Source organism: Lactuca saligna, chromosome 3, assembly GCF_052625555.1.
Source record: "Lactuca saligna cultivar CGN05327 chromosome 3, ASM5262555v1, whole genome shotgun sequence".
Classification (NCBI taxonomy): domain Eukaryota; kingdom Viridiplantae; phylum Streptophyta; class Magnoliopsida; order Asterales; family Asteraceae; genus Lactuca; species Lactuca saligna.
In genome coordinates, this window is record NC_136419.1 from 69,130,870 (window position 1) to 69,144,241 (window position 13,372).

At 33.9% G+C, this 13,372-nt stretch overlaps 1 protein-coding gene across 2 annotated transcripts; it reads left to right on the top strand.

The window, feature by feature from the left end:
* The first annotated feature begins 10,156 nt into the window (after window positions 1–10,156).
* On the top strand, window positions 10,157–13,022 carry LOC145036822 (la-related protein 1C-like). Of its 2 annotated transcripts, none has more exons than XM_078985314.1 (6): window positions 10,157–11,091; window positions 11,229–11,766; window positions 11,843–11,999; window positions 12,095–12,185; window positions 12,275–12,346; window positions 12,448–13,022. In XM_078985314.1, the coding sequence occupies exons 1-6, from the start codon at window positions 10,603–10,605 to the stop codon at window positions 12,625–12,627; spliced, it is 1,527 nt and encodes a 508-aa protein (XP_078841440.1). In that variant the 5' UTR covers window positions 10,157–10,602; the 3' UTR covers window positions 12,628–13,022. The 2 variants fall into 2 exon arrangements, with proteins under 2 accessions (XP_078841440.1, XP_078841439.1); XM_078985313.1 differs by having other exon boundaries at window positions 10,174–11,091; window positions 11,837–11,999.
* The last annotated feature ends 350 nt before the right edge of the window (window positions 13,023–13,372 follow it).

Sequence of the window (13,372 nt, forward strand, 5' to 3'; positions counted from 1 at the left end):
TACTTTTCGAGCGCGATGAATTCGAAATAGTTTTTGTAAATATGAGATAGAAGGAGAATTAGCCGACGGAGTCTAAATAAAAGTTGTAGTACTCGTAACTACCAATGCGTGTATATAAATAACATAGAAAATGGAGCTCATACATGAAATATACGAACGATGCTTGGAGACTACTTTACTATAAAATTTCTATAAATAAGAGATGAACTCTTCATAATTTCTTCACACCATAAGCCTCTCTTTCTCTCTTTAACTTCTCTCTAGCCTCCCTAAACCCCTCCGAAGTCTATGGAACCTCCCTAGCACAAGAAGAAAACCCCGGAGCACCCGACGGCTCCGAGAAGAAAAGCTTTCGGCTCGGAAATGCTACTACAGCGAAGCCCGATTTTTAATAAAAACCCATTGTAAGTGAGCTACGCCTATACTATATTTAATATACTTTTTATTTAATTATAGTAACATTATTAGGACCTTAAAATAATTATTTGGGCTATTATTATGAGTTATATTGAGTGTTATTTAATGCTTATATAATAGTAATAATAGCTAGACTGTTAATTAGTCGCGATTAACGTTAAAACTAAGCTCTAGTGATATTGATACTAGGTTTTGTCGAGAAAAATTGTTTTGAGATAACGAAGCGCTGTCTGAGTTCAGAATCACCACCGTATCAAGTGAGTGCATGATCCCTTTCATTTTACACATAAATATGAAGTATTTTAATATAAATTACGTGCTATGTGTGCATATTGTCTGAATACTTGCTGTCTATGCTGGTGAAAGATTTTTATACATGTTTTAAATGATGTAAACTGTATAAAGTATTTTATATCTACAAAATATGTTGGGTAAAACATGGGTAGATGAATGACGAGGGATAAAAAGCTGAAATAGAGGAACATTAGTAGTACGGACCTAGTGCCCTATAGGTATACATTGGCAGCAGTGGACCTAGTACCCTATAGATGAGCACTGGCAGCTGCGCCACAACCCGTAAATGATTTAGATCTACGGTAAACGTCCTAGCAGCTGAGCTCTAAGGACAGTATCGGCAGCTGTGCCTAATAGGGAGCCTTATGACCATGACAGTTGCATTTAAAGGTCAATACCGGCAAAAGCGCCTTATAGAAAATGTTCCAATTCTGGCAGCTGTGCCTAAGTGACAATATTAGCAGCTACGCTTGACCAATGTGTCATTGGCAACAATGGACTTCATGTTGTTTCCTTAGGACGATCCTTAGGAATGAATGAATGAGAAATAGCTGATTCTTAGGGTAGATCATTAAGAATAAAGAAGATAATGTGGATGGGTAATTGGGTTGATTGTTTGATTGTTTAAACATAATAATTATATTATTGCAGGTTGAAAACCCTATGTACTCACCAGGTTTCCCAACCTGACCCACTCAGTTTATTTATATCACAGGTGTTGATATGAAGTCACATTACACTGAGAGATTTAAAAGAGATGTAGATCACTAGTGTAAAGGCATGTAAGTTCTATTTATGCTTATGTTTCTGTACTAACGATGACATCCCAAATGTTTAAAAGTGAATAAAAATATATTTCTTTAGAAATGCTTTGATAATGCGATTATCATGTTTTTCTGGGAACAAATTCCGCAACATTTTTTTAGTAAAAGAGATACTTTGATTTTTATAAAGCATAAACGGAATCGGTCTTTTCTGGCCGTGAAAAATGGGGATGTCTGACAAATCCAATTATAAAACCTAATAAATTTATTTCGTTTTTTCATGGTGGAAATTGGTGAATCGTCATTCACCTACCTTCAAATATTTTATAGCTTGGATTACGTCATCCTCTTCGAAGTTATAAAAGTATTGTGTTGGGTCCTAGCCTTAATATTTCATATTGGGTGTTATATTAAGGACTTTAAATCAACTATCTTGAATATCTCCCAAAAAGATGTTTGGTTTAGACATTTATGATCTTCCCAAATCTCTTGAAACAAGATTTCCTAAATGAAGATGATGTCCCATGGAAATCATACTTCTTTCACCTCCTCCAAATTATTCTCTCTAACCCACAAGTTCTTGAAATGTTTAAGGTCATTCAAGCCCTATTGGCAAGCAAAGGTCTATGTCTGGTCACATCTTGGAGATGTAGTCACATATTGACAAGCCCGGAGAGTTGGGTGTCAAAGTCTTGAGAAAGTTGGTGGTTCAATCATTTTCTAAGTCACATAGTGAGTTCCTTTGGGAGTCCTATGAAACAAACTATGAGAAGACCCTTAATGATCTTATCTATTTGCTAAGATCAACTTCCTAAAACTTGTGGACATTGACAATAATGATATTGGATATCCAGTAAAGCTCTCTCTTCCCAATGGAAAGGGATCGGCCATAGTAAACTCAGTTGACCAAATGGTAAAGAGAAAGGCTAAGTTTATGATAGTCCCATGTTCCATTACCAAAGTGTTCATATGTTAAATTACCAAAGGAAGGGGCATTGGTTGCGAAGCTTTCAATTTACCTAAGGGTGTTAAAGTCAATAAGTTTGACTCTACTTCAGGTAAAGTCCACTATCTAACTCTGCTAAGTTTCTATTCTGAGATTTTTGATACATGATGTGACTGGGTCACATGGTGATGTTTTAAGAATCAAAGAAAAGTGAAGGAACTTAAAGAAAGAATATGTTGAATCTGATTGTGTAGATGGATTTCTATCACATAGTTTGAAGATCGGATTCTTGAGCTACTTCTTAGGAGTTATGAGATATTGCTTAGGAATAGATAACAACAAGTTTTCATATGGATTGTAAGGATAAGTTTTTCCACAAAGTTTTAAAATAAAAGGAAAATTTTTATTTTATTTATTTTATGTATCCTTACAATGGCGTTTGTGGAAAATTGTTGCTTATAAGATTCCACTGATAGCAATATTGGAAAGTGAATTTGATTTTCTCATTTGTGGTAATGTCTAAATTTACCAAATAAGAAAAGATTCTCGTTACCTAAGTTTCAGTTGGATAGAAACTTGGAATCATGAAAGTTGTATAGCATGATGAATGAGAACTTTCGAGCATTGGAAAATTTAAGACTAACTACTTGTTCACATGGATGTGTGAGTCAAGTGAAGGACTAAGGGATCGAGTACACATTCTTGTGCACTGGCTAAGTCCACCACAAAAGATAGATAAGACTATTAGTCATAATTTACTATAGCTCCGTAAATATGGTTATACTTACAAGCTTAAGTGTTTTATTTAGACATTGGAAAAGGTTCCAATGTATGACATAGCGAATAAGAAGAATCAAATTAGGCAAAAGGATAAAAGTTTCTCAAATCTGAAAAGATGGGAGAGTACTTTAGTATCATGTTATATGATCATCTTAATGATTAAGAGACCTTATCACAATTTATCCTCTAAATGGATTCTGATAGTTAAGAATAGGAGTTATGAATTGTTGAAGTGGTTAAATCAAGAAGATGATTCATACTTCGTTCTAAAAACAATTCTTAGAGTTATACTCTAAAATTGTAATTTGAGTGACATGTCTTAAAGAAGGTTTAAAACACTTGTCAAATGTAAGAGTAAAAGTATCCTACTCTTGTACATTTGAAATTGGTAAGTTGTGATGTTTTGGATAAAACAAAGACCAACTAAGGCCAATTATGTGAAGTGTTTGTCTTGATTAGAATCCACACTATCTCTTGAATATTTGACAAGAGAGACTTATATGCCAAGAGGACACTGGGAGTCTTAAAGGTCTTGAAAGTCTCAAGAACTAATCAAGAATAAAACTTGAAGTTCTTCACTAGCACACTACTTGAGGTTTATAACCTATCGTGTTTACATATTCTGTGCCCATTCCAATTAAAGTTGGCTTTGCATATGAGTTCTTAGAGTTCTCAATTGGTTGCACAACAACTTGGAAGCAATGGCAGGCCCTTGAGCTGCCAGATGGTAAGAAATTAAAATTGAGTTCAGTCCATATGAGTTTGGATTTGTCATTATCCTTGTTTTGTGACTATGGTTTTGACAATTCACATGGATAAGAACACATACACCATTAAATCTAAGTGTCATAAGGTTTCTCTCCGATTCATGAAAATAATGGTAAGGAAACACTTTCACTAAGTAAATTTTAGCTAGATAGCAATTGTGATATTTGCATTCTCAACGTCGTTAGTGGAGCGTGTGTGGTTAACCGACACACTAACATGGATTTGTGAGAAGTGCCAAAGGTCTAAACAATCGAGACTATGATTATGGCATCCCTTTTCATAGTTCTTAAAATTGTTTAGACACACCTGTGGGCTATCTAAGATAAGGTGTATGATATTGATAAAGTTTTATCAAAGCCATGTAGTATCAGAAATCTAAACTTTGGTAAGAAAGTCAATAAAGTATTGATTTCTATAAGTCCGGCTAATTTCTGAGTACATGTAAAAGCTAGTAGGAGCATAAGTGTTATGCTAATAATCATCATGTTAGTGGGAGCATGATAATTATGATAAGTATTGCAAGTTAGCAATGTTAATTATAGAAAACAAAAGGTTTCAATTGGGAAAAAGTTGTTTTGCTATAATTAAGGGAGAGGAAATTATACTTCATCTCAAATCTAAAAGCTTAGATTGAGGTTTTAATCGTATTTAGTCAAGAATATATATTTGAATGTTATGTTGGAATGACTCAACATAAGAAAAATTCTATATATGGGTCTATTATTTGCGTTCTAAAATTCGATTATGATTACGACATCCCTTTTCATAATCTGAATTATGAGAACTTGGCAAATAGAAATGGAAATGGTATAGCAAAAGACTTTAGTCTTTATGTGAGACATCATGAATCGTGTCCTATATGCTTCGGATATAGGATCGATTACATGTGCTATATTCATCCTTTCTAAAATTTTCCAAATGCCTGGGGCATTTAGAAGGGAAAAGGTCTAGAATTGGATATGACTAAAAGGATTAAACAATTGTCGAGGAAAATCTAAGGTTTACCAAAGATTGGTTGCTCAAGGATAGTTGGAAGTATAGTGATAATTCTGGAAGGACTGTATTGACATAATCTGTAAGGAGGTAACTCTTGTTCAGAAGTGGTAGTCAAAATGGAATCTGGAAATGTTTCAAAGTTAGAAATTATTCAATCTGTGTAAGATTAGGAAACTTAATGCAAGAAGGATGTTTCCAAGGAGCTGATCTCCTTTGGAATGCTCTGTAATGGTTGTTGTCAAGTCTTTTTGACTTTGTGCATAATCATTACAAGAGGATCAATGCATATAAGTTTAGAATCTAACAGATTTCAACAAATGGCATGAATTTGGAATTCTTGCATTTGCAGTAAGGATTTTGGATTGTGAAAAGAGGATCATTGGAGTTATGTTCAATTAATCTATTTCACAAAGTAAATATCATAGACAAACATAGTATGCATACTTGATGTATGGCATGACTAGTGTTTAGAAAACATAGTGTACATGCTTGGAGCATGGGACAACTATTGTTTTAAATTCAAGAATACAGTTGATAGCTGAAACAATATATAATGAATAATGTGTAATCATATGGTGATAAATAAAAGGTGTTTTATTTATGTTCATAGGTTTTGATACCATAGTGGATTCAATTATTATTGTGTTTCACTTTGCATGTTTTTAACTTCCAGAATAATAGGTCATTGTTTTGGATGACTAAGTTATTCAAACCATCCACAATCGGTCATATGTTGGAAGTAGATATGAATTAAGACTGTCATGGGTTGGCTTGTAGAGGTCTAAGATGTTGAACAAAGGGCTACAACACTCATGAGTGCTCATAAGTTCTGAGTATTGGATTCAACCTGCGCTCATTGGAATCACTTCATGGATTTTATCACGAGTGATCATGAGACGATAATATCTTGTATTCTTCAAACCTGGAGATATGAGTTGTTACTATGAGTTGGTTATACACTGATTGCACGAAAACGCATTGGTAACTCGATGTTATAAAACGTGCCTTTGTGTATGATTCAACAAGTAGTAGAACAAGCCATATGAGTCGAAGTTTATCCATTCCTTTTACCTTCGGGATAAAAGCGATATCTGTGGGCCCCTCAATGATTTGGTGATGACAAATGTAAGTGCTTGGCCGGGCCACAACTGATTTAATTTGTTCAATTAGTCAGTCGTCATAAATCAGAAATTGGGAAACAACAAATTGACAGAGAGAATGATTATAATCCATGTCTCGGTCCATATGATATCTAAGACTCGAGGAATATATGATCCCTTATCTAATGGACAAGTCATTGACAAAGGTCAGAGTTCATCTACAAGGTAAAAGTTCGACATAAGCTTTTGAGAGCTACGATTGCCAGTCGGTTCTTAAAGTCATACGCAATAATAGTTTTAGACTTATCCAAGTGAAAGATTGTTGGATTAATGTCCAATTCCATAACTATAATTGGTAAGACTTGACCCGACCCGACATGGTCAATTTGGGTTGCATGGCATCATGCATTTGGATAGACTATAATGAGAGAAATAACACTTAAGGTTTGTTAATATATTATAAGTTCTAATATATTAATAAGATTATTTAATTAGTATTGATCAAGAATTAATCTAGGATTAATTAAGTGATCAAAAGAAAACTAATTATATATATGGGTTGATTGTGTAAATCATCCATACTTGTATAGTGGGCTAATGCTTCATGGATTGTCAAGTTGGGCTAAAACCCATAAGATGCTCCATGGTGTATTTGAACCCATGGATCCAAGGAAATGGAAAGCCATGACAATTAGGGTTTACCCTAATTCTCACTAACTATATAAGCATCTTATTGTTGACAAAATCAGCCACTATGTGTGTGAAAATGAAGGGCTAGCCGATTTTTATGAAGTGTGGATTTCTCTCTAATCTATTCCAAATGTATTTGGTGTTGTGTGAACCATTTGAGGTGTCATACTTGGGGCACTAGGCACTTAAGCTTCATGAAGACATTCTACATCAAAGAGGTATGTAATTCTAACTTGATATATTCATAGAATCAATGTTATTATGCTAGTTAGGATGAATACCCTGGAAAGTTCATATTTGCATGTATAATAGAGAAAACATAGATCCAAAGTATTTAAGGTTGCATGTACACTTAGGAGTGTTAGAATGCTTAAAACCCAACAATAACCACCAATCTAACACTATCACACTTCTTAAATGAATTTTATAACCCTTATGGAGGGAATAATTTGTTAAACATAATTTGAGTTGACGTCTGGACTCATACCCTTCTCCAAGAATTGGTTTCATAACATTCCATTTGACATTCAAATCATGGATGGAATATTCAATTTGATATTCCTCACCGTCTTCTTCACTAGATTCTTTAGTGTCTTTTTCATCATCTACTTCACCATAACCGTTGGACTCAACTCGTGCATGCTCTCCTTTACCTCCTAATGGTTCGTCATTACTCTCTTCACACATAATGTTAAGAAACTCATCTCTACATCTTGAAGCTGACTTTCTTTTGAAAAAATCATCAAGTTGAACGTTGATGGTATCCGACTCAAATACTTCATTTATCGACAAAATCTTTGGAGGAACAAAGGCTTTCTTTGGATAAATCCAATGATTGTTGGAAATAAATGAGACGAGAATAAATAGGTTTTCTTTAAAGGAAAACCCTAAACAAATGAAATCAATGTAGAGACACCATTAAGATGCCACATATACATTTGTAACTAGTTAAATGAGGCTTACCGGATGAATGAGATTAAATTGTTAGGTTTATCCGGTTTATTGAATTTTTTTATTCAAAAAAAATAATAATAATAAAAAGACTTTTTTTAAAACTATCCTAAAATATTGAGATTTTACTGTAGAAATCTCCTACTTTGGTTTGGGAGGTCATTTTGGAAACACTCCTTTAATCGTTTGTAAGTTTAACTTGCATTTTAATTTTGATTTTGAACTTGCATGTAAATTTAGCTATGCTAGGAAAAAAAACTAATTCTGGTTTCATTGTTCAATTTTTGTCTTGTCTTTTATACAATTAATTTATATTGTTTAATGTTAGACACGTTTAATAATTTATATTGTTCGATTTTCACGTTTCATTTGCATAATACTCTTGAAATCTCAACTTGGTCCATGTTGGTCCCTTAAATTAAATTTGTTCTTGTATTATTATTTATTAATATATAGAATCCGAAATTGTTTTGTGAATTAAGATTAGTAACGAACATTGAATTGGTTCTAAAAAAAGATTTAACTTCGTTGTAAACGTGAATTTACTTGTTTTCATATCTCCAAGTTTGTTCTAAGAAATGTACATTCTTGGGAATGCAGTTGTCAAACTTCATCCAACTTATGCAACTTTTCAATTCATTCTTAGATTGAGTTAGTAAATAGTAATGTTATGTTTAGTTAAAGACCATGTTTTAACTAATACTTTAACAAGTTAGAAGATTGTACAACTTTTAGTATTTCATAGTACCAACCTATATTAAAAATCAATTAAACATTAAATCATCATTAAATTCTATTATTGATGGAATGAATGCTAACCAAACTTTACTGCTTATTATTTCTTTCAACTCATACTTTTAGTGCACGTTATTGAATGCTTTATCTTTTCATACATAAAACTCTCCCAATTTGTTTTAGAATTATTGGTTTAAGACTAGTACACTTTATGCAAAAAGCCATTTAACATTTGATCTATGTCTATAAGGACTCGACCCCCACTTATACTATTCTATACTATATACTATACTATATGTAGTAGTATTTCATTACATATTTTATACTTTGTCATCGGTTGTTGGTTTGACAACCCAACAAAGATGAATTTTCATTACCACATCTGAGTGATTATTTGCAATAATACTTGTCACTCTAACAATATGTGTGACTATTAATCACAATAGACATCACACATATGAAAGGGAAGTACTTGGGCACTATGCTACTTGAGGAGGAACTCATGGATATGATATGGTTAATTCCATTGATCTAGTTGGGTTTTCTCAAACATGTATAACGACATTGGTTCTCATCATCTACTCATGAATTTATAAATTGTAATACGCATTTTTGAATTTTCTTTTTGGGATCAGCCAAACATTTACAAACTATATAAAATTACTCATATGGAAAAAAGGGTCCAATTTTAACATTTACAAACATAATTTCACAATAGGATGTCACATATGGATCATAAACCATAAGAAGTACAACCATAATTTATAAACATAAATACAACCAATAACTATTTGGGTTGTTCCTTCTCAACAAAGGCTAATCCATCTTTACGTGTATCGAAGGACTATCCAAAAGATCATCATATTCACATATAACAACCAACTTATTATTATTATTATTAGCTCTTCCAAAAAAAACCCAATTTATAATGTGTACCTATCATAAATAACAACAAATAATTCACAAGACAAATATATGCCTTGCGAGACACACAAGATATAACAAAAATATTTACGTAAGTGACAAGACAATAGTCAATAAGAAGTGCATAAAGCATAACAAAATGCAACATTTTATAAAGGAGTTCGATCCGTGTGATGAACTGATCAACATGTATGATATTTTATGTATCCAATTCAATTTCCATATTTATGAGTCAATTCAATTCCTATACTAGTGGGAAAACATGTACCAATGTAAGTGGGACCTTTACTAACATGTAAGTGGGACAACATTGATGTCATTACCTCACATAAATACATTCAAAAATTACAATTGTATACGTAGATGTAAATTCATAAAATTTGGATCAAAAATAAGAAGTGAAAATATGGTGAGAAGGGTAAGAAACAATCAAACTTATCAGTCTACAAAAATGGTTAAGCCCCTACAAATTACGGTCTTTATATAAATTTTGTTGATAATCGTTTATAGATTTAGTATTTAAATTTTATAGATATATGATATATCATTATCCGAATCATACCATCAAACTTATCCGTTAACAAGAATTGAATTTTGTTCGCTGGATTTATCGTTTTAGCATATATACACAAATTAATAAGAATACTGAACAAATCAACAAATATCATATAATTATTTTATCTTATCTTATTTTTCAAGAATTAAATTCTCAGATTAATTGTTTTTCCAATAAAATACGAGAAAGATGGAATGCTAATCTCACCTACCAACAAATCCATCACTCCGTGCGATTGCTACTGTGGGGCCCATCATCACCGAGGCTTGACTTCACGTAAAATTTTACCAACAATAAGGGCATTTTAGTAATTTACCATCGACAAAAAACCGGGTAATTTCCGGGTGCAAAGAGGACACTCGGCCTCCGTCTCAATTTGTGTATGTGAATCCTTCAGCCTCCGTGCTGTTTGAGTCCCAGAGTCGTGACTGATCGGATTCTTCTTCGATCCGATCAACTGAAAATCTTTGGAACTCGTAACCTGCATTCTCGATCGATTGATTGTTTTTACTTGTTTTCGTCACATACACCAATTTTGATCGATTTGTTTCTGTTTTGATTCTGAATATCTATCTCTGATCAACTTTCCGGCGTAGAATCCTATTGTTTCGAGTCTAATTAGTAGCGATATTTGCTGAGAAGAATCAGGGATTTTAGGCTTGATTAAAAACCCTAATTTTAATGGCTTCAATAAACCTTCAGTCCAGAGACGGCGGCGGCGACGATAGTTCTAGGTCGCCGATACGTTCGCGTGGGGTTTCTTCACCATGGAGTAAGATCGTACGAGGAGACAGCGGGGAATTGCCTCTACCGGTAGTTTCTGTTACTCCTCCGACGGTATCGCCGTCGTTATCCATTCAGGAGCATATCGCTATCCCTTCCTCTGATTGCTCGCCGCCTAAGGCTGTAGCGGATTCGGCGAGCTCTCCGGATGATTCTGGCACCGAATGTCAGTCTGAGGGTTCTGGTAACGGTGGCGGCGGCGGCAGTAATGCGGTTAAGAAGCCGGTATGGAGTAAACCATCAAACGGTGTCGTTGAGGTCGTCAGTCCAGTTATGGGTGCAGTTTCCTGGCCTGCTTTAGGAGAGTCTACTAAGCCTTCCCCTAAATCGTCTTCATCGGAGTCCTTACAATCTCTTTCAGATGGGTCGTTGGTGCCTGCTCTACAGGTAATGGTACTATTATCCTGTTTAGTTTTCGCAATCATCGCTTAATCTTACAGATATCACAATCATGCAATTGTAGAGTAGTTCAATCTGTATTTTAACCTTACATCTAACATGTTACTATGTTTGTTACATCACAGGTGACTGGAAATCCACCCCCTTCATCACATAAACTAGCACTTCCTAATCATGTGAATCCCACTTCAACTCCAAACAATGTAGCACCTTCTGGACAGAGGTCCCTGAGGAGAGGTGGAGGGAATTCAGGTGCATATATATCATCAAATGGAGGGTTTTCTCAGCGTTCACCAGCAATCCAGGATCCAAAAGTTGAAGCTCCCCGTAATACAACTGGAAAACCTGCAAATGTTTCAATGGATTCTTATCCAAAGGACCAGAGAGGAAGCTTCGGATCACAACCAAACAGTGGTAATAATATCAATACTAATACTAATGATCATCACCATCAAAGGAATTCTTATAGAAGAGGCAATGGTGGACAACATCCACGTGGCAATCAGGAATGGAACCAACATAGAAGCTTCAACAACATGCAATCTCAGAGGGGTGGTTTCCGCAGGGGTTTTGTAAGACCCTCTGTACATTCTTCAACTCCATTTATCCCTCCACAAATGCACGTTCAAGTTCGCCCTTTTGGCAACAATTTCATGTACCCTGGTTAGTCTTCTTTTGCTAAAACCTTCCCCTTTACTTTTTTTGTTCATCTGGCATAATTGTTCATCTGTAGTGCCAGATATGGGCGCTGCTATGTTCTATGTTCAAGGTCCAACTCCACCAGATCCCCTCAGGTCTATACCACTGGTTTCACCAATGCAACCTCCAATCTACTTCCCTGTTCCTGATCCAGATTTGCACAAAAAGATAGAGAAACAAATCGAATACTATTTCAGGTTCTTCATTACTCAACTTTAAAACCTTTCTTTTGTTAGAAAAATTAACCTGGTTTCAAAAAGTTAACATACAGTGTTCTTTCTCTTTCTTTTAGTAATGAGAATTTGGTTAGAGATATATACTTGAGACAAAAGATGGATGATCAAGGCTGGGTTCCTGTTAATATAATAGCAAGCTTCAAGAAAGTAAGTATTCTTGAATATTATAAGAAGATATTAATTTTCTCTAAAACTTTTCATATGAATAGAAAATGATATTTTTTCTTATTGTATAGGTTTCGATTTTGACTGACAATGTTCAGCTAATTCTTGATGTAATGCGTACATCAAAAGCTGTGGAAGTCCAGGTGTGTAGAATGTAGTCTATTATCTATCATTATTTTTCTAATAAATTTTTTATTTTTTGAATCTGTTTAATAAATTTTCATAATTATATAAAAATATGTAGGGTGAGAAGATGAGGAGGAGAAATGAGTGGATGAAATGGGTGCTTCCAAGCTCAATAAATCAAGATTCATTGGCATCACAGCTTCGGGTGATTGGATTGGATGAGGTGGCAACAGCCAATCAGGTTCATATGGAAAAATTTTCTGGTCAACAAAGTCAACAACAAGGCACGGTGGCTTAAATTGAACCTCATCAGGTACTACACCATACACACACATGAGACAGAATAAGCGAGTTGGAGAGATGGTAAAACTAAATCATACTTTTTTTTTTGGTTCAAAAAAGAAAAAAAGAAAAAAAAAGAGAAGACCTCAATGATGATGCGGGCTATCTTGGATTTCCATGGTAGATTGAAATGATGTTTTGAGAGGCCAACATTAAACACATGAAAAAATAATAAAACCCAAAAAAAGGTAAAATAAAAAAGGAAAAAGGATAAAAAAAGTTGAATAAGACATGAAAAGATAAAAAAAAGGATAGATTTATGGTTGACTTTGGAGAATGATTTGTTGGATGTTATTATGACTTGTTTTTGTTTTTGGATCCATGAAAATTAGATACGATTTTTTTTTTTCTTTTTCGTGTGTATGTTGTGGTTGTTTTTTTTAGAAGTTGGTTGGTGGTGTTCCTCTTCTTTAGGTAGTATGATTTTCGTGATCTCATGAGCTCTTTGGCAAATATGGTAGTCGTCATGTGTTGACGTATAATCTCAAATATTAAGTAATATGAAAAGACTAATTTTACGTTTTTAAAAGTTGAAATTGATGTAGATGTCATGTCAAAGGAATTTGGAATAGTTAGAATGTAAATTCTAGTAAAAATTACATTTGGTTGACAAATTCAAAGGAATTGGTTTTAAAAAAAACAAAAATGTCATTATATTTGATTTTTAGTATAGCCTTGATTAATCGAATGAAAACAAATTA